Genomic DNA, 22,125 nt, shown 5'->3' with positions numbered 1-22,125 from the left:
TGGTCAGGTGCAAAAGAATGTCTCCTCTCACACTCATGCTGTGTGTGTGTTCTGTGTGTGTTTGTATTCCAGAGCCTGGGTCTGGCCCATTTTGTGTGGATCACCCCCCTGCAGTGTATCCTGTGTGTGGGTCTGTTATGGGAACTGATCGAGGTGAACGGCTTCTGCGCCCTGGCAGCTCTGACCCTGCTGGGTATCATCCAGGCCTGGCTCTCACAGAAGATGGGCCCTCATCGGTGGGGAAGCACTGCCACACATAAACACAACATACAACATGAACCATTTACATAAGAAGCAAACCTAAATTTGGGATTAATCAGTTCTCTAATGTCTTGCAGTCTATGTATTTACTTTGTCTGCGTTAACTTTTTCTCAAGTTGTGGGACTATCATACAGAAGCTCCGCAAGTCAGTTATAGTAATCAATCGCTCATAGTGATGAATTTGGCCCAGGACAAATTCATCACTATAAGCGGTTTCCACTGTACAATAATTTTGTCGGAGGTGGAGGCAGCAAGAAACTTGATGGAGGCGGCTGCCTGGCAATTCTCTATACAGGAAAAACCCTGTTAGTGGCTCTGTCTATGGTGGTTGTGTGCCTGCTTGTGCATCTGCATGCACACAGAAATGTTCATTTATGCATTTGTGATGCTGCTCTGAGTAGGTGATTTAAAATCTGTCGCCCGTCAACAGGGTAAAACGAGCAGGGATGATCAGCCGCCGCCTGGCCCTCACCTCTGAGATTGTAGAGAATATTTACTCTGTGAAGGCGTATGGCTGGGAGGAGGTGATGGAGACCATCATCAAGAACATAAGGCAGTAAGATACCACCACAACCACAACTTCACAAGACCATACAAGAAAAATGTCCCTAATAATTAAATTATTATAATTATTCATTGTTTTTATCAAAACTTTCTGGGTCAAAAGGATAGCTGTAACGGTGTATCTGCACATCATTTAAATGATTAAAATATAACCAGTATTCAATAGATCCTATAGTCAAGTATTGGTTTGAACCCAAACCCTAATCATATTTCTAGTTTTTTTTTTGCTACCTGTACAGTACATCATGTATTGTAGAAATACTGTAATAAACAGAAATGTCTAATGAAACCAGCACCATAGAGAGTAAGCCAATGTCACATTTAGATGGCTTTGACTGTACAGTAGAAGTTGAGTCAATGTGGTGCCAAAATTCGGAGGGAGATGTTAAAACATGTGGTTACTCTGCATAATCATGCTGTTGTTACTGATGCCTGTCATAGCCAGAAGCAGCTGTAATTGGCAAGTGCAATAAATTTATGAAAGAGTTTTGATGTCATGGTGCCGAAATATTTGATTAGTATCAGAGCTAACACGAGGACAAGACTTCACATTTACCTGATAATAGGAGCATGAAAACTGATGCACTGTTTTCCAATGTGCCTTTTTAGGATGTTTTTTGGTCGCTCTTTGAAGACAAAATCTACTGTCATGCTTCATTACAAGAACTTAATATTGCAGTATTAAAGTTCAATTAAAGCTAAATATAAACTGAAACCACTGAAAGCTTTATTGAACTTGAATATACTTACACAGTCTTAATAAAGCAGCTTTTCCCCTCCCTCCTCAGGGACGAGATGACACTGACAAGGAAGATCGGTTCTCTGCGTTACTTCTACAGTGCTTCATACTTCTTCTCTGCCATCTTGGTTATCGTGTCAGCCATTGTGCCTCATGCACTCAGCAAAGGCATCATACTGCGTCGAATCTTCACCACAGCCTCTTACTGCATGGTTCTCCGTATGACGCTGACCCGTCAGCTGCCGGGATCCATTCAGATGTGGTACGACACGCTGGCACTGATCAAGAAGATTGAGGTGGGTCTAGGGACGGGGGGTGTGAGTTATCTATCAATTAGTTATATGACTTTAAGTGTAAACACATAAATACACAGTGTTGCTCATCATCAGATTCAATGAAAAATGTCAACTTTAACAGGTTTGTGCAGAGCAAATGAGCCACTGTACGTATATTTAATCTACCACCTATCCTTTACGTCTTTTGTTTGTTTTGTTTCCAGGAATTCTTGATGAAGGAAGAGTACAGAGTGCTGGAGTACAACCTCACCACGAGTGAAGTAGAACTGGTCAATGTGTCTGCATCGTGGGATGAGGTTTGTTATATCTGAATCAGTTAATCGATTACATTATTGTAGATTTAAGCTACTGAAAGAAGAGGAATCACAGATTCTTTGGGGGCCTGAAGTTTGGAATAATTTTTCTGTAAATGGTCTGTACTTTACAGTACAGTTTTACATTCACCAATTCACAAACATTCATACAGTGCATCTCTATCAGTATCTTGCCCAAGGACACTTCGGCATTCGTAATAGGGAAGATTGGGATTGAACCGCCGACCTTCTGGTTAGAGGACAACTGCTCTTATGGTTCTTTGCTTTACAAGTTCCATTCTATCATTTATCCTGTTTGGATCTAGTTGTGAACTTCTAATTTCTATATCGGAGGATGTCTGCCTGCCACACATTTTCCACATCAAGCTTTAGCTCCTTATAGGGGTTTGTTGTTGAGAAGGATAGACACTGAGGTGTGTCCTCTGATCCAGGCGAAGATGTAGGCCCTTGGAGAACCCAGCCAAGTCTGCTGCAGGTACCCTCTTTGCTCTGAATAGAAGGCGAATGGGTTACGATGTAAAGGTCCCTGCTATAGTGTAGGGTCTGTCTGGATTTGATGCTGCAGCAATTTTTAGGGCACTTAATTTACCCTCCATGGTCAGTGTTTCTTGCCTCACTGTAGGCAAGAAACACCATGACACAATTCTATGGCCACTGATGGTCGTGATATGTGGTGTAACAGGTGGCGCAGGCTGCAATGGAATTAGAGGTGGGTGATTTGGTCAGCATGGAGTGAAAGTCCAGGAGCAGACTGTAAAGGAGTTGCAGGTGCTTGACCAAAATGCACCTGGGTTTGTGGTGTTTAGCTGTGCTATCCCTGGGCTAAAGGTAGTAGGCTAAGGAGGATTGCGTTTATAGGAAGTGCTTCACTGCCATGTGCTTGGACTAGTCCATTGGTCGGTAGTAGCAGGAGCTGAGGTGATTTTGTTCATCACCACTCTGCTCTTCATATTCATCTACTTCAGAATAACTCTATTCATACAGTTCAGGTCTATCTTTAAGCTATTCAGCCAAGCTTTTCAACTGTGCTGTTTCTTGCCTCAGGAAAACCGTTTGTGGAGGCGAAGGGCCTAGTGCTTCATCCTGCATGATGGCTTGATTGTACAGTTCTGTATGGTAGTCTTGGAGATAACCAGGTGGCCTTCTTTCTTTATGTGGTCTTCGTCTTGATTCCTCCTCTGTATACTCTGGTTAAGGAGCTCACTCCGGCTCAAAGGAACATCGAAAAAATTATAATTTTAAACTGAATATGTGGCGTGAACTTCATATGATTAAGTGGGATATGAATGATTGGATAATATAGTTTCTAATTGGGGTTCACATTTAAACTCAAGGACCCTAGAGGAGCTCACTCCGGTTGAAGGACCATTATAAGAACACACCCTACCCTTATATATCCTCCCAACCTCCCAACTACACCCCTATCCACTGACAGGGGAAACTGTTTATTTATGTAATTGTGACATGTACACACCATGTGCCCTGATGAGGTTTGCGCACAGTGCAACACCAAGCTAAAAAACACTGAAAACACCCTGAACGGAATCCCCATTGCAAAATAAATATTGATACAGCTTCCTACAATGTCTTTTAATGATGTAAAAGTGACCAAAATCTGAATGTGAAATCATAAACATCCATAGTTTGGCATGAGAGTGATCCAAAATTAATGAAGCTTAAAGGTGGTGTTGTAGATGGATGTGTGCATAGATTCCTTGTGTGTGGAAAACTGATGGTAATATTCTGCTGTTCCTTTATTTAAGGAAGAACAAAGGGGCTAAAAGGTCCGATTGGTATATTGGCTTGTTCAACATGACAGGCTGTGGTAGATTTACAGTATGTGTGTGTCAATACTGTGAGAGAACAATGATATATTTAAGGAAAGTAAATTCCCACCGCCCCTTAATCCACTGTGCATCACAGGTAAATAAGTGACAGCCTCATCATCACTGGGCATGGGGAGTATAATCTTATCTATAGGCAGAAGCTGTAAACTTAGTCTAATGGGTGTAATTCATTGACCACCCAGTACCGTGAGAAAACAAATATCTAACGCTGGCTTCTTTCCTATCACTGCGCATAATTAATTACGTTGGTGTCGTCACCAAACTTAGCTGGGAACGCTTGATCTCCCTTTGACATTGAGGGTTGTGTTCATCACCTAATTCCCAGATTCTCCTCTTGCTTTCTCCTTTTCCTGGAATGTGCCATTCGCAGATGAATAGGAGGGGTGTTGCCTTTCTTTACTGTTGACAACACGTACGTCAGCTCATTTGAATGAGAATTGCACTAGCAGAACCTACACAAACCACAGCAAGCCCAAACATTATGGGAACGGTGACCCATAGAACGTCACTGAGGTTGATGATTAAGCCGGCGAGTCCAGCAGAGTTCCCCTTTTTCTGTCAGCGAGCTGTGTCACCCATTAATCTTTACAGAGGCAGTGACAGATGAGGTGAAATGAGGCCATTGTGAAGCTTTGAGAGTTGTCCTCTGTCTTTAGAGAGTCTCTGGTTTCTCACAGTTGTTGGCCTGGTGTCACTGCCTGACAGACACACTCACTTAGTTGTATTTATGTAAACCTAGTGTTTGGAGTGAGTTGTTTGCTTGACCTGTGGTGATGCTGGTTACAGCTTTCTTTCTGAAACTGTAGAAGTTACCTGCAGGAATTGAGCTGCAGAAAATAAAGACCAGCTGGACTCAGTCCACAGCAGCCTAAAACTGCTTCACACTACTGCACAAAGAGCTGTTCACCTGTTCTTTCAAAGTTCAGTGAAGCTCAAGATGCAGAACCCTAAACTTGAGAATCATTGTCTTTGTTGTGTTAATCACGAAAGTCACTTACTTTGATGAGTCCAAGCTGCGGCTGCTACGGAGTGATGGTGGCCTGTTCTTATTTATTAAAATTGAATGTATGTTTCTCAAGATATGCTTTGAGTTTTCTGGAATTATTATTAAGTGTAAAATTTGTTCAATCAAGATTAATGTCTGATTTATAATATATTATATATATTTATATAAAATGCAGGTTAAGTGCACACAGTGTATTGCATGTTTCAGTTGTCCTGTTTTTATATTCTCTAATTGTATTATATATTAGAAATATTACATTTTTTTGAATATCTTCACATCCTCCCAAGATTTGTCCCCATCAGTGAAAGGCTGCCCCATTTTTCATCTCCTCTGCAGGGCATCGGTGAGCTGTTTGAGAAGATTAAGCAGGAAAGCAAAGCAAATGGACACCCGAACGGTGACGCCGGCCTCTTCTTCACCAACCTCTATGTCACACCTGTCCTTAAAAACATCAGCCTGTACCTGGAAAAGGGCAAGATGCTGGCTGTGGCTGGATCCACTGGCTCAGGAAAGGTAGGTCAAAGAAATCCTCTCATCACTCAGAGACTACGCTAAACTCGCAACCGACCCTGAATTTATCTATATTACATTACATTACATTACATTTCATTTAGCTGACGCTTTTATCCAAAGCGACTTACAATAAGTGCATTCAACCCTGAGGGTACAAACCAAGAACAACAAGAATCAAGACAGTAAAATTTCTTCGAAATAAAGCAAAACTACAGAGTGCTATAAGTAAGTGCCATTTTAGTGCTACCAAAGTGTTAGTTTTCAAAAGTGGTTAGTGGTTTTTTTTTTTTTTTTTTATTCAAGGTACAGTCGGAAGAGGTATGTTTTTAGTTTTCGACGAAAGATGTGTAAACTTTCAGATGTCCGGATGTCGAGTGGGAGCTCATTCCACCATTTAGGAGCTAGGACAGCAAACAGTCGTGATTTTGATGAGTGTTTAGCTCGCAGTGAAGGAGGAACGAGTCGTTTAGCTAAAGCAGAGCGGAGTGAACGTGCTGGTGTGTAGTGTTTGACCATGTCCTGGATGTAAACTGGACCTGATCTGTTTACAGCATGGTATGCGAGTACTAGTGTTTTGAACCGGATGCGGGCAGTCACTGGTAGCCAGTGTAGGGAGCGGAGGAGCGGAGTAGTGCGAGTGAATTTAGGTTGGTTAAAAACCAGTCGAGCTGCTGCATTCTGGATGAGCTGCAAAGGTCGGATGGCAGTAGCAGGTAGACCTGCCAGGAGGGAGTTACAGTAGTCGAGGCGTGAGATGACCAGGGCCTGGACCAGAACCTGCACCGCCTTCTGAGTGAGAAGGGGGCGTATTCTCCGGATGTTGTAAAGCATGAATCTACAGGACCGCGTTGTTGCAGCAATGTTGGCAGAAAGGGAGAGTTGGCAGTCGAGTGTCACACCCAGGTTCCTAGCAGTCTGAGTGGGGGTCAGCACGGAGTTGTCAAAGTTAATAGTCAGGTTATGGGTGGGAGAGTTTGTCCCTGGAAGGAAAAGTATTTCAGTCTTGTCAAGATTAATCTTCAGGTGGTGAGCGGTCATCCACTGAGAGATGTCAGTCAGACAGGCAGAGATTCGAGCTGCTACCTGTGTTTCTGATCGGGGAAAAGACAGGATTAGTTGGGTGTCATCAGCATAGCTATGGTAGGAAAAGCCATGTGAGTGAATGACAGAGCCGAGAGTGTTGGTGTACAAAGAAAAGAGGAGAGGACCCAGGACCGAACCTTGAGGGACCCCAGTAGTGAGAGGACAAGGTTCAGAAACAGATCCTCTCCAAGTTACCCGATAAGTGCGTTCGTTGAGGTAGGAAGAGAGCAGGGAGAGGGCAGAGCCTGAGATACCCAGGTCCTGAAGGGATGAGATCAGGATCTGGTGGTTCACTGTGTCAAATGCAGCAGAGAGGTCTAGAAGGATAAGGACAGAGGAGAGAGAATCTGCTCTAGCAGTGTGAAGCTGCTCAGAGACAGCAAGGAGGGCAGTCTCAGTTGAGTGACCTGCCTTGAAGCCAGACTGGCGAGGGTCAAGAAGATTATTGTGGTTCAGATAGGAGGAGAGTTGATTAAAGATTGCACGCTCGAGAGTTTTGGAAACAAAGGGAAGAAGAGAGACAGGTCTGTAGTTATTTACTGCAGACGGGTCGAGGGTGGGTTTCTTCAGGAGAGGATTTACTCTTGCCTCCTTCAGAGAATTAGGGAAACAGCCATTTGAGAGGGAAGTGTTGATAAGATGAGTAAGAAAAGGAAGAAGGTCAGGAGCAATAGACTGGAGAATGTGAGAAGGGATGGGGTCATCTGAGACATCTGGTCTAAGTGTCCTCTGAAAGAACCACAGAAACCTTAACTACTGACTCAATTAAAGTGGCTCCATGAGACAGCAACATATTTATAAAATGTAGTCAAATACACAACATCTTTTTTTCCATTTCATCCAGAGTTCCCTGCTCATGATGATCCTTGGAGAGTTGGTGCCATCAGAGGGTAAAATCAGACACAGTGGCCGCATCTCCTTCTCACCACAGACTTCCTGGATCATGCCGGGGACGATCCGTGACAACATCTTGTTTGGCCTGACGTACGACGAGTACCGCTACACCTCCATCATCAAGGCCTGCCAGCTAGAAGAGGTACCTTCATTTCTCTCTCTTCTTCTGTTCTGCTGATTAAGTGTTTTTGTATATTGAGCACGTTTGTGCAAGCTTTGGTTGCCCGCCGGTAAACAATCTGTGTTAAGAGCAAAAGTAAGAAGTAAGAAGTGGATCACATTCACCAAAATGCATCAGCTTTTTTATTCAGCTGCATTCATAGGCAGATAGCTGTTAATAGAGATTAGCCAAAATTTGATGTTTGACTCAATTTATAAAAGAAAGTAGTCGGACTGTAAACAGTGAACAGAAGCTGGAGTCTGGGTCGGGATATCTGCTGTCTACATCTGAAACCCCAAAATATTGGCCGTTGCTCCCAGATGCTAATTCATCAGACGATAGCTGAAAGGCTCCTAGATTGCTTCTTATGTAAACTACACAGATATCCTGCTTTTTATAGCAAACACAACATTGTTCATAAAAGTAAATACAAGTAATCAAGGCTTTTCATAATGATGAAAGAGTTGGTTTAGCCATATTTTGAGAAAATATGTTTGGAACAGATAATGGCCAAACACAGCCATCGAATAAAAGTGCAAACAAAGGTAAAAATGTCGATGTTGAGTCACTGTAAATCACATACTGTGAAAAATGACAGAAGGTATAGTTTTAGTCACAAATGGCTCAGTGTTTCATGGTAGCTTTCTGTAGTAAATCCATCTTCTCGTCTTTTGGAGACTCTGCACAGCATCAAGCAGGTTCAGATTTCCCCCCAGTGCACATTTACACTCATTATGTCCCTCACACAGGCAAGACACACATGCCTGCATATTCTGTCTCATATGCTGATGCACATACACACACACATGCACTTCTGAGCCTCAGTGTCGAGTGACGGCCTCTCAGCAGAATAATGTCTGTCTCTGTTACCATGGAAATCCTGCGTCTTCTCAGTGGGATGGAATATGAGCTTGTTGGTTCACAGCAGTGGACGTCACAGATGAGTTGTACAGGGGAACCATCAGGTCTGTGGGTTTGTTAGATCTGAAACGTAATATTACATCATCACATTTTTAGTTTTACACATGATTTTTCACTTGTCGAGTACTTTATTAGGAACATCATACTTACACTGTGTAGCCCCTCCCTTTTACCCTGGTTCCTCTGATCTGCGTTGACATGATTGCATCACATAACTTCTGCACATTTGTCGACGGCACATTCACGCTACAAATATTCTGTTCTACCACATCACAAACATGTTTAAATCAGATCTAGTGACACATTGAACTCCTCATGTTTAAGCAACCTGTTTGAGATGGTGTTTCATCTTGCTGGATGTAGCCAGTAGAAGATAGTGAGTTTTGACCATAAAGAAAGAAATGCACATGGTCATTAGGAATATAAGGCTGTGATCCGTTTCATTGGTTCTGCTGTTGACGTTATATTTTTCGTATCTGTATGGGTTTTTATTCCTATCTCTATTCAATTGATAATGCATAATTATATGATGTAAATGCATTACATTAACAATTTAGATATAAACTCTAAGAATTAGATATTTGACCCAGAGATTCTTCAGAAACCTTCTTGTCAAGTATACAAAAAAGTGAGTAGTATTAATACAGTGAAGTAACAGTGAGTAATGTAACAAGTCAAACTTTCTAGAAATGGCCACATTGAATTGTTGTTACATTACATACACTGTATTGGTATTATTTATACTAAAATTAATGCAGCAGCTCATGTCATCATATCTGTTTACTCCCAGCTCCCATTTCCTGTCACACTGACAGTGCCTCAGTGGTTGTGATTAAAAACACAACATGTTGTCACAGTAAACAGAGCTTGCAGGCAATGTTGACATCTGCGTGTTAAAGCCAGCTTCCATTTTGTCTTTGAGGAGACGCGTCAGTGAAACTTAAATAACAAAAGCATGGAGAGGAGTCACACTGTCAGTACAGTTACATAAAGTATTGTGTGGAAATGACAGGAAGTCTGTCTGTGTGCTTTGTGAGTCTTGAGGCCTCCTCTAAGATGAAAGTGTTGGAGCTAAAGCATTGTTTGAAGTAATTCGTATTTGTTTTGTATAAGTCTGACATTACAGTTGGAACAAAGTCCAGAAATGTAATATTATTCAAAAGCACAATCTATGTCTGTTCGAATACTAAACTGATAAAGTTTAGTATTTTAGTTTAGTATAAATGAAAAGAGGTTGGGTAAACATGAGTAGATTCAAAGATTCATTATGAAGTGGTGACTCAAAATATTCAGTTACCAATACATTTAAAGCTGGAGTTGGTAACAGGCTACACTTTGAAAACATGCAACCAACACACCCCACTTCCTCCCATTGGCCCTCTCTTCTAAGCTCTGCCCCCAAAACACATGAATGTGCACTGACTAACTGCTACAAAACAACTTTTCTGTGACTCGCTCGCTAACTTCTGACTATCGTCTCTATTTGGCATGCAGGCAGGTTGGTTGGTGACGGACTGGTTTGCCTGCCAATCATTTCATCCTGTCCAAATGAAATGATTGGTCGTTGCAATAAACGGCCTTCGAGGGGGCCACAGACACCGGCTTTTTTTACTTTTTCTTATTGATGGCTATGATGGAAGTAATGGGAGATAAAATTATTACAAAAACAAATAACCAACCTTAACATAAGTACTAATCGCAAATACTTGTTCTCCTGAATTTTCTACTGTCAAAAAATCCCCAGGGCAACCCTGACAGGCTGGAGTGACAATTAAAGCAGATTTGTCCAGACAGAGACGAGTTGTTTAGTGGGCTTGTGACTGTAATTCCTCACTATTGTTGCCCTTAAAGCTCCAGACAGACAGCCCTGGGTGGTCCTGCCACTGTAAACTCATCTTATGCCTCCAGCCGCGAGGCTGCTGGCCCGGGAGGGGCTTTTTTGTTCACAGTAAGACCCACAACATGTCTTTTTACTATGCTGACTTATTTTACAAGCTGTTAAACAACCTGTTAACTTGATCCCCTATGCGCTCCTGTCAGGACAGCGGAAGCCGACAATAAACAGGTAGGAAGTTTTAACGATGATAAACCTGTGCTGTCACTTCATCCTTATCGGTGTGGGCGTCTATTTTCATTGTCACTTACCACTGAATGCACCATATATCTCTACTTGTGACATGTACTTCATGTGCCTCTCATCCCATGTGTGAGTTGTGTCTTTTGTGTGGTTTGACAATAAATCATTGATTATCAGCTGAACATGAAATAGTCAGATTACCAGGTGAACATCATGTGTTTGACTGTGTGTTGGTGTTTGTTCCATACACAGTGCTGAGTGTGTGAGAATAATTATCTGCAGTTGTATCAAACTATTAAAAAGATTGATAGTGCATGTTAGTAATTAGAGACAGGCAAATACTTGCTTTTGATCTGTTAAAACAGCAACAATTAACTTGTAATTCCTTTAACACAAAGCTCAAAGATCCATATATCAACTACTCATAACATTTGTTTAAGAACCTCATTGAATACAACATGAAGGGGAGTTTGTTGCCTCATAAATGTTTGTTATACTATATTTCCTGCTTAATGTAGAGTGAAACCCTATCACAAGTACATGGTGCAAGGATAACAGGCCCTCATACAGTGCTAACTGCAGTTGTACACATGTCATACAACAAGCATTGAAATGGTAAAAAGGCATCACAAACTTTCATCTGCAGGAAAACCAAACTCTTACTCTTGTTATGCCGTTGCTGCGGCTTTGCATTTGGATTAGATTTAGATTTTTCCCCTTTTCATTGAAACACTTCACCGGTTAGAAATATGCCATATTATGATATTCTGTTGTAAGACCATTAACTTTTATTTATAAAGTTATCAGAATAAGTGGATACAATTTAAGCTGACGGCATATCTTCAAACCACTGACCTAGTTTCAGGAACTGTAGCATTTAGATTACTGGTACAGTACAGCATGCTCCATGACTATTCATACTTTAGAAAATACAACAGGCAATGATTTTATAAACGATAAATGTTAAATACCAAGGCTCCATGTAGGAAACCAAAGAGTGATGAGTTTTACTTTGATACAGGGGTAGAGTAATGCAAGAAAATGCTGATATGAAAGAATCAGTTTGAATGCCTTCAGTGTTTTGATGTGTTTTTATAATGCTTTTTATTGTCTGACAGTTCCTCTTGCTGTTGTACAAAAATCTGTGCATGCATGTGTTTGACCCACACATCCCTTGTTGCCCTCTCTAGGACTTTGCCTTGCTGCCTGAGAAAGACAAGACGCTCCTTATTGAAGGCGGGGTAACCCTCAGTGGTGGTCAAAGGGCTCGCCTCGGCCTGGCCAGGTACTTCCTGTCTCACCCAACCATCTGTCATTCACCCGTTTTCAATAGTTATAATGGCTGCCTTTGTTTTGTCCTGTCTTGGTTTGATCTTGTTTTTGGACAAAAATAGAGCATGAAATAGAAAAAGGACAAATATCCTTGTAATGAAAACAAATCTCTTAAGACTTACAGCATTTTGTTTTCCTTTTAAACATCAACACACGTTCACTTCTCCAGCCTCTCTGGACATTAGGTGTGAAGACACATTGTAGCTCACAATAAATGAAATCACTAGGACAGAATCTATTAATGTAAAAAATGTCCTATTCTTTAAAAGCTACATATTTCGGTTTTGATGTCCTGTTACCGTATTGTTTCCCAACAGTGTGATGAATCGAGCTGGCACAGGAGATAATCTTAAACTTCAGAAGCTGATAACAGTCCCCTCTCACTCTTTTCTGTGTGACTGTTTTATGGTCTCCCTCTTCACTGATGAGTGCTTTCTACATCCTCAGTTCAGCTTTGTACTCCATTAAGTCTCTGCAATGATAGTCTCCTGTTCCCATGCATTATTTACTGTTTTAAATTGTGGCCATCAATTTGTGGCCACTCACTTGGTTTTTAGCTCCTGCCATCACTGTTAGTATTTACTCGTATCCATCTATTCCCATAGGAACCTGACATCCTCATTAACACTATTGTGATATGAGTTTTTTCTGTCTCTCTTATTGCTTCCTGTTTTTTTTCTCTCACTATTTTCTGTTTTTATCTTGCCTTAAATTTTTTTTGCTATATGTCACGATTTGTCACATTTCCCTACTTTTTACCTGACTCAGTCTAACTCACTCTGCCTATGTTTGTTTTCTCTCTCAGAGCTGTGTACAAAGATGCCGACCTCTACCTGCTGGATGCACCTTTCACCCACCTGGACATCGTGACAGAGAAAGAGATCTTTGAGAAGTGTGTTTCCATACAGAGAGTCTTTCATGTGGGGGCGGTGGGGGTAGCTGATTGAAAGTTTACATTCAAGGTCAAGGTTATCTCTGCTTGTGAAAACCACACACTACTTGACTGGTCATTTTCCCGCTAACCTTCTAAGGAAATGGGATTTCTTTTTTTTTTACTTTCTATTTCTTTCAAGTTGAATAACAAATAATTTGTGATGTAATGTAAAGTTATTCTTTTAGGATTTCACACCACAAGCAGCTCCTTTGTTTTATAGTAAGGCGTGGTTCTCAGAATAGAAGTAAAATGTGACACTTGATGACAATCTCTCTTTTCTGATTCACTACACAGATGCGTCTGTAAACTTATGGCCTCCAAGACTCGTATCGTGGTCACCAGCAAGTTGGAGCATCTCAAACGGGCAGACAAAATTATTCTGCTGCACAATGGCGACTGCTACTTCTACGGCACCTTCTCAGAGCTGCAGGCCCAGCGCCCCGACTTCAGCTCCCTCCTCCTTGGCCTGCAAGCTTACGATAACATCAACGCAGAGCGACGCAGCTCCATTCTCACAGAAACTCTCCGCAGGGTCTCCGTAGATGAAACGGCCGGCTTCCGAGGACCAGACACAATTCGGCAGTCGTTTCGCCAGCAACCACCTCCAATAATTGGTTCTGGATCTCAAGGCCACCCTTTGGGCGATGGCTATCCAGAAAAACGCAAACAGTCCCTCATCCTTAGCCCTCTGGCAGCTGCCCGCAAGTTTTCCTTCATTGGGAACTCGCAACAGACTTTAAATGCATCACAGACCTCAATAATAGAGGACGGGGTTTGTGGACTTTCAGAGAGAAAATTCTCTGTGGTACCCGAGGATGATCAAGTAGAGGAGGTGCTCCCCAGGGGGAATATGTACCACCATGGGTTGCAGAATTTCAACGGGCAGAGGCGCCAGTCTGTCCTGGCATTCATCACCAACGCACAGGGTCAAGAGCGGAGAGAGCAGATGCAGTCGTCCTTCAGGAGAAAACTGTCCATTACACCGCAGTGCGATCTGGCGTCTGAACTGGACATTTATGCCCGTCGCTTGTCCAAGGACAGCGTTTATGACATTAGTGAAGAAGTGGATGAAGAAGACATGGAGGTAGAACCTTTTTCAAGGCGTATTAGTGTAGATAAGTAGATTTATTTGAATGTATAATTTCACCTTTTCATTTTCAAGTGAATAAGAGTTTATGTTCAGTGTGACTGTATTTTACGAGTAATCCTGTTTCTCCACAGCAATGCTTTGCAGATGACCGTGAGAACGTCTTTGAAACTACCTCCTGGAGCACTTACCTGCGCTACATCACCACCAATAAGAGCTTAGTCTACGTCCTCATTTTCATCGTCTTAGTCTTCGTCATTGAGGTTAAGCCACCACCATTTTTTAAATTCATATCAATTTAATTTAAATAAGCAGTAACCGTTTGTTTTTCTTCTTTCCACCAATAGGTTGCTGGTTCAGTCCTTGGAATTTATCTCATAACTGCGTAAGTTCAATGTTATGTTTTTGAGGCAAATGCTGGTGTTGCTGTCTGTACTGAAACTGTAATCTGCCAAAGTAGTTTTCAACACATGTGGAAGGTGTTTCAAGCATTATGAGTGCAATTGTTACAATGGTAATAGTTACCACAAAGGCATCAAAGTAACATAGTTTTTCTTTTCTACAGAACTTGAATGCAATATGTTGAAGCATAAAATTGTTATAAATGTTAAATATGAGTCAATATAATTTAAAATGGTCATGTAAATTCCTAATTTTTTATTTAATTTTTCTCAGGAGCATGTGTTGGATTTTGAGACCAATGTAGTATTTTATTTAGAAAGTATCATATACTCGACTGTTTTTGCATGTTATGCATAAAAGTTTCAATCATAAACATTTTGGTAACTGTTATGTTAAAATTCAAGAGACTGGCACTGGCAGGGCCACGATATATTCCGTGCCGGTTCTCAGTCTAAAATTCAGTCCGTGTTTCTTTCTTCATCCTTTGCTCTGTTTTACCAGAAAGATCTGGAGGGACAGTGCAAACCCTTCATCACCCAACTTCATCAGTGACCAGCACCCGAACGCCTCTTCGCTCCCTGCTCACCTGGCAGTCATCGTCACACCGACCAGTGCTTATTACATCATCTATATCTACGTGGCCACTTCGGAGAGTGTGCTTGCCTTGGGCTTCTTCAGGGGTCTCCCGTTAGTGCACACATTACTCACTGTGTCCAAAAGACTGCACGAGCAGATGTTCAGCGCTGTGCTGCGAGCCCCCATGGCTGTGCTCAACACCATGAAGACAGGTGCTTTTCTCAGTTAGAAATGTTCAAGGCTTTTTTGTTTGGCTAAAAAAAATTGACAAAATTCAGAGCTGTTTTTTTCTGCATGTAGAACTACAACTTATAAGTCATGTTGAACATTGTAACAAAGTATTGCCAGAGTTATTGTGCCGGGGATAGCCAGTGGCTGACAGCCATATTGGTAAATCCCCTAAGCTGTCCCCCAACTACACACTGAGGTTCTACTTCTACTTTGCATGCTCAATTCCTAATGCAGAAGACAGATTTATTTGGGGAGTTGCAGTCTATGTATCATATAACCACCATCTTTGTTGTAACAAACTTTTTATTCAGTGGTTTATTTCTCCCTTATACAATCTTTTCTGTTACCAATGGGATGGTACAAAAACATACAGTGTGAATTAGTGTTTATGTTTTTGCACTGGTGACAGCTTGAGGCATCATTATCCGATTGTCTGTCTATCCCATTCTTATCAACACTACCTCATGAATGCCTTAAGAGAATTTCTTTAAATTTAGTGCAAATTTTTACTTGAACTCGTGAATTACCTGATCAGAATTTGGTGGTCTAAGGTCAAGGACTTCAGAAAATCCTTTTTGGCCTCTTAAATGCGTTATCTTAACAAAGCCTCAACAGAATCCTTTCAAATTGGGCAAAAATTATTAACATATTAAAGTTGGGTGGTCAAAGGTCAATGTCACAGTGGCCTAATCAAAATCTTTTTGCCCTCGAACATGATATTAAGACTTCAAATGTTGACCAGTTGTCACGTGGACTCAAAGATGAACTGATAAGATTTCAGTGGTAAATGTTAAATGTCTCGTGACCTTACATGAATCTGGGAAATAAAAGTATGTAGAGTGAAACTAAATTGGCTGTCAAAAGCTAGAATAACAACTATGTGGTTATTGTAGTTTCTGATTTGTTTCTTATTTGTCCTCCTCCAGGTCGCATCATGAACAGATTCACCAAGGACATGGCCACTATTGACGACATGCTGCCTCTGGTCCTCTTTGACCTCATACAGGTATTCAACCAACACAATGGACAATGTGATATAACATAACTGACTTGTACATACTCACTCAGAGTTATTTCTTCTGTTTAACTCAACATTTGATTATTCTCTCTTTTCCTCTCACGCCAGCTGACATTGATTGTTACGGGTGCCATCTTTACTGTCTCCATCATGCGGCCGTACATCTTCATCGCTGCTATTCCTTTGGCTGCTATTTTTGTTATTCTCAGGAAGTACTTTCTACGAACTGGACAGCAACTCAAACTACTGGAAGCTGAAGGTGAGATCGAGGGCCCTGTGTATGTGTGTGTGGATTTAATATATTTGTGCTGTGTTTTTGTCTGTCTTCAGTAGTGTAACCAAGTAGATCAGTGTCTCTTAGCCGAGTTTGTATATCCTGAATAGCTTTAGTGTAGTCCAGTTCTTGTTCAAGAAAGGACAAGCAGAGAACATGCTATTTTGCCTCATGACATTGCATAAGGACTACGGAGTTAGGAGGCTGTTTTTCTAATACAAACAGAAAATATACTTTTGCAATGCACACAATTTTGGTAAAAAATATAGAACAGATGCCAGTTAGTGGATGGATTTAGTTGAATGTAGCAAACTATGAAAACTGTTTTAAAGCATGTATATTCCAAACAAAAATTCTCGAATGTAGGTTGGATTTACAGAATATGTTATTTATGAAAAATATTTTTTATGCCTGTAAATAGACGATTAAATTAATTTGTTTATGAGAGTGACAGCTAAGGAAGACAACATGCAGAGAAGGATCAGCAGAAGCCCAAATAATGAACTGTAAAATATTCAGGAAGAGTACAAGTGAAAACAAGATAGGAAGACCAATAGAACGAACAGAGGAAGTGATGCAGGGAGGGCATTCACCACAGTCATCATAACTGGCAATCAGCGGGCAGAGCTGGTGGATGGCCCCGGGCCAAGGAGGCAGAGGTCAGGCTGAAGAACAAAAACATGACAGAGGAAGAGCTTTAGGAGAGTATTGATGGACGCCCTCAGAGGGGTGAGAGCAGTTCGAGGAAGTGAATTAAACAAGTTATCTTCAAGCAGACCTGGAGTAATGAGTTTTAATAAGCACGTGTTGCAGAAATGGTTAGTCTGCTGATGATGTTTTACATAAATTCAAACTACCATAATCAGTGGATCTTGTTTGTTCCATTGAATCTGCAGATCTTGTAAGGTCTTATAAACGATTTACCGTTCTTACATTGAGTTTACAATGTTTTTCTATGTTTTGTAAATTAGCAGGATAACTCAAAAACGATCACACTGATTCCCATCAAATTTTGTTTGGGGGTTATTCACAACACAAGGAAGAACCCCTGTGTTTTTCAAGCGGATTTGGATAATCAGTCCGATCTTAGATTTTATTTTGCCCTCTTTAACTTGATGAGTTAAGACATTAGCCTTTGTGGAGGTACCTGCCCTCAGAATGCTTCTCTAGTGTCATACCTTGGCCAGTATGATTGTGAAATTATTACATTGATTATTCATGCCAACAAGGTATATATACTTTAGAGCACAATGTGTGTTGACATTTATTTCTGTTAGATTTAAGATTCAGTTCAGAAAACAGCCCACAAGCCAAAGCAAGTCAGAAGATGAGAAAACAGGTCACCAGACTCCTGCTGAACATGCCGCTGTTTTTTTTGGGACTTCCCTGCTCTGCTCTCAGCTCTGTCAGTGAGTGTTTGTTTGGGTGGTGATGGCGAGGTTTTTCCGGAGCAGCTGAGAGCACGTCGGGGTCAGAGAAATGAGCCGAGCAGGGATTTCCTCCAACCCCATCCTGGTGTCGCTCCCTCTTGTGTGATATGCTGCATGTTAGACAAAATACAGTGGAAATTATGTGTATTAGTCACTCAAGTATTTATTAGAAGGTTCTGTTTACATTAGTCAAAGTCCCGTGTTGATGTCTAACTAAACAGGATAAGTGTATAAAGACAAGGTTTGAAAAGGAAGTGGCTTGAAAAACAAATGGCATGCAATTGAAAACCGTGCTGTTTAAAATTTAATTATAATGCCTTTAGTGCTTAGAAGGTCAAATGATTTTAAAAAGTAGTATATTGAACTATGTACTCACTGTACAAGTGATCTTCTTCATATTTTGAAACTTTTAACATGTGGCAGTGGACTGTCCCATCAATATGAATACAAAAACTGAAATGTTTAAGTTCCTCTCTGATCAAGGTAGACTCGCATACCCAAAAATATCCCTTTTTTTTTAAGACCTGTTACACACAACAGAGTTTTGGGGCCATATTGAAGAAAATAATTAAAGATTACAAGAATAAAGTCCAAATTTTACAAGAAAAAGTTACAATGTTGCAAGAATAAAATTGTAATTTGAGAAGAAAGTCATTCAGTTACAAGGATAAAGTAAAATTCTCCATCTTGTTCCAAAATTATTTTCCAAGAATAAGTATTTTTTTGATATTCATCTTGTTAAGGGACACACAGCCTTATTAATTCTTACTGGCTTTTACTAATTTTATTATATTTATATATTTTTTTCTTGTCATTTAAGTGTTCTTAAAAGTCCATAAATAGATGAGTAAAATACAGTGAAAGTTGTTAATGAAAAACTATTTCATTGTCTCTGTTCATTGATTTTCACTCAAATAACCACATTGTATCTGTAAAACTAGAATATGTAAAATTTGTGTTGATAGCAAGAGCCCACTGAGTTCCATGTTTAATGAAGTAAATGACATGTAATGTGATGAAATTCAGAGGATTATATGATCTCAAACCATATTATTCTAAATTCCGGTAGCTTTAAGATGCCAGTGACTTCATTAAGTAGGTTGCTGTGATTGGATGTCCAATCTCTTCCCTGGAAATGTTGGTGTGTTTCTTCCTCATTGAGCCTCAGCTCCAAGTCTCTTCAGGAGTAACATGTTTAACCATCAAATCTTTATTTTCTGTCATGCCTCATCTGACTTCCTCCTTATCTCATGATTGATTAAGCAAAATCATCCTAATTGGTTTACTGTAATTTCCATCTGACGCAGGTTGCCTGTCGTAGTAATGAAACACGTTTTCTGTACTGAAATGCTTTGCCTATCCTACTTTTCTTTTTTTCCCCCTTTCTCTCATGCGTCTCATTACCTCTAATCTGAGCCACTTGTTCTTTCTTGCTTCAGCTGTTTCATTGATACAACCAGCTAAACAGATTTCACTCTGCAGTTAGCTAAATAAGAATCTTTTCAAACGGTATGTATTGAAACCTTACTGTCTTTTAAAATATGCCTCCTCTCCTCTCCTGCAGCTCGTAGCCCCATCTTCTCCCACCTCATCATCTCACTGAAGGGTTTATGGACAATTCGTGCATTTGGGCGTCAGACCTACTTCGAAATGCTTTTCCACAAGGCGCTGAACACCCACACAGCCACCTGGTTCCACTACCTGTCAACGTTGCGGTGGTTCCTTTTCCGCTGCGACATGATCTTTGTCCTGTTTTTCAGCGCGGCGGCCTTCATCGCTGTGGGAACCAACCGTAAGTGATGGGATGATTTGGGATAGATAGATGGTTAATCTGGATTCTCAGGTGAAAAACTAAATTGTTGAATACCTTAAGTGCAGCTGAAGTTTCCAGTTGAGTGTGGGTCTAAACAGAAAGTATCTGCACGGACCAGGAAGACTACCATGAAAGCATGAGATCTCATTGGTCCCCTTTTGAAACACAAGTAACTATGTGAACAACAACATATCAAAAACATGTGTAATGATAACGCATTAAATAATAGACTTGAGGTATGAACTAGTGTCGCACTGCTGGAAATGAGAGAGGGAACATCTTGAAATTCCATTAAGCTAGTTAGTAAACACCGCCTTATTTCCACTGGGCCTATCGAGTGAAGAAGCGTCAGTCTTATCAGTGTGTGACAGTGTGTAGAGTCAGATATCAGGATCATAACAGGACAGTTTGTCTGTGAAAAATAATCAAAAGTGTTGGAATGCCACCGGCTAAAATGTCATGTACAAAAGGAAGCATGTGTTTGTTGAATTAAATGAATGGGAAGCACGAGTACACATGCACACACTGACCGTGTTGTTGCGTCATCCTGTGTTTGTGTTGAAAGCAGATTAAAGGGTCATTTCACAGCTCATTAGTTTCGAATAGAGCCAGTAGCAGAGCTGCAATACCTGAGTGCTGCAATGACATCAGGGACAACCGCTTCGAATGGACAGCATAAATGATTTTGTGTGCGTGTGTGTGTGCGTTCACTCTGCAGAGGACAAACCCGGGGAGATTGGCATCGTTGTGGCCCTGGCGATGCTCATCCTGGGGACTTTCCAATGGGCTGTCATCACCAGCATCACTGTAGATGGCCTGGTATGTGCACATACACACACACAGCTATCAGTGCTTGCATCAGGGAAGTAAGACCAGACTTGCATTAAAATACCACACAACCAATGGCCAGTCAAGAGTGTATCAAGCGTTACAAATACAAAGATTAGAGGAGGTTTTGCTGAACATGTATGGGTTGGGCTTTAACACCTGGATCAGCACATCTGGTTCAACCTTCTCAGAGTTTCCCACACCCCTCCACTTTCACCAGCACTGTGAGCTGTTGAAGTTAATACGCAGTTCAAACTGTGTTTTGTACGTTTGAGGGTTAGTGCCAGACACATCCTACACAACCATTTATCTTATCGGCTTCACACTAAACATGTACTGTTCATTTTTAAGGGTCAAATGAAACGCAGTTTAGAATCTGGTGAGATTTGGAAACGCTATATGTTCAATATTAAAAACGTCGATCAAATAGGTGACTAGTGGTCTGTAGCAGCGGCAGCTGGGAATAATCAACATAAGTGACATTGTTGATCATGACAACGAGAACTGATTCTCCCGTTAGGAGCTCTGCATACTGGGTCAAACTTCACTGAACTCCAGCGGTCGGGCCTTACTTGCCGCTGCTCAATCACTGCAGGTCCCTTTTACAGTTTCAGAAAACTGCGATCTGGATTACCACAGACCAAGAAAACAGCTCAATCCAAACAGGCAGGGTTAGAACATCAGCTGCACTAGTTCCCACTGTGTTGGGTAAAAAAGGGATTTTTGACCAAGGTGTCTGTAAAATGAATGTAGAGTAACATAGTTACAGGGTTGGGCTTTGGTCATATGACATTGCTACTCACTACATCTATTCATGACGAGTTGTAGAAGGTGAAATAAAGGGTGATTTGCAGGTACCTCAGCAGTCATCACTCTGTTTGAAGACCATTTTTGGTTCTTTCAAACCTGTTTGTACCCATCCAGTGGTTGTTTTCCCCACAACTTTTATTAGTGGAGCTGACAGAGCTTATCACAGTGCAGAACATTTTGTTCAGCATGTACACACACACACACACACACACACATGCACACACACTTACCGTTGGCACTTTTCGAAGTAAGCTGAGAAAGTTGTTACAATGACAACATTTCCAGTGATGGTAAGAGTAGCTACTAAAATATCAACAAAAGCTTATTTGATTTATGAGGAAGTAAAACATTCATGACCCCCCCAAAAAGGTTTGTAGTTTTCTAAGATATTGCTGATATCACAGTGATAATGGCTATTTTGAGCTATATAGTTCTTCAGTTATTATTAAGCAATTTTTTGGGGGGATGTTATACATGAATTAACCAGACAAGGGTGATTTAATACACTATAAAACGTTTTAGATTTTGTTTGGTGCAATATTTCAGTATGACATAGAGATGTACTTTCTTGCGTGGGAAACAACAGAATATAATAAAATTCAACTTTTTGTATAACCCATATTCATAAATCACAGACTGTCCCATAGGGCTTAACTATCTTTACAAGGTGCAAATTCCTCTGTCTGTAACCCTACCCTAAGAAAAAACTACCAA

General features: G+C 40.9%; 1 protein-coding gene across 1 annotated transcript in view; it reads left to right on the top strand.

Moving 5' to 3' along the window:
* Positions 1–22,125, top strand: part of cftr (CF transmembrane conductance regulator) — a 37,994-nt gene that overhangs the window by 10,171 nt on the left and 5,698 nt on the right. Inside the window, exons 6-21 of the mRNA XM_061076776.1 lie at positions 73–236; positions 693–818; positions 1,615–1,861; positions 2,065–2,157; positions 5,365–5,541; positions 7,469–7,660; positions 11,867–11,961; positions 12,814–12,900; positions 13,237–14,026; positions 14,164–14,292; positions 14,377–14,414; positions 14,933–15,219; positions 16,165–16,244; positions 16,365–16,515; positions 19,525–19,752; positions 20,492–20,592. Of these exons, the coding sequence (XP_060932759.1) occupies positions 73–236; positions 693–818; positions 1,615–1,861; positions 2,065–2,157; positions 5,365–5,541; positions 7,469–7,660; positions 11,867–11,961; positions 12,814–12,900; positions 13,237–14,026; positions 14,164–14,292; positions 14,377–14,414; positions 14,933–15,219; positions 16,165–16,244; positions 16,365–16,515; positions 19,525–19,752; positions 20,492–20,592 (2,985 nt within the window). The remainder of the gene's footprint in view (positions 1–72; positions 237–692; positions 819–1,614; positions 1,862–2,064; positions 2,158–5,364; positions 5,542–7,468; positions 7,661–11,866; positions 11,962–12,813; positions 12,901–13,236; positions 14,027–14,163; positions 14,293–14,376; positions 14,415–14,932; positions 15,220–16,164; positions 16,245–16,364; positions 16,516–19,524; positions 19,753–20,491; positions 20,593–22,125) is intronic.

Source organism: Limanda limanda, chromosome 8 (assembly GCF_963576545.1).
Source record: "Limanda limanda chromosome 8, fLimLim1.1, whole genome shotgun sequence".
NCBI classification, from domain to species: domain Eukaryota; kingdom Metazoa; phylum Chordata; class Actinopteri; order Pleuronectiformes; family Pleuronectidae; genus Limanda; species Limanda limanda.
Note: the sequence above shows the minus strand (reverse complement) of the source record. Positions and strands in the feature narration are given on the sequence as shown.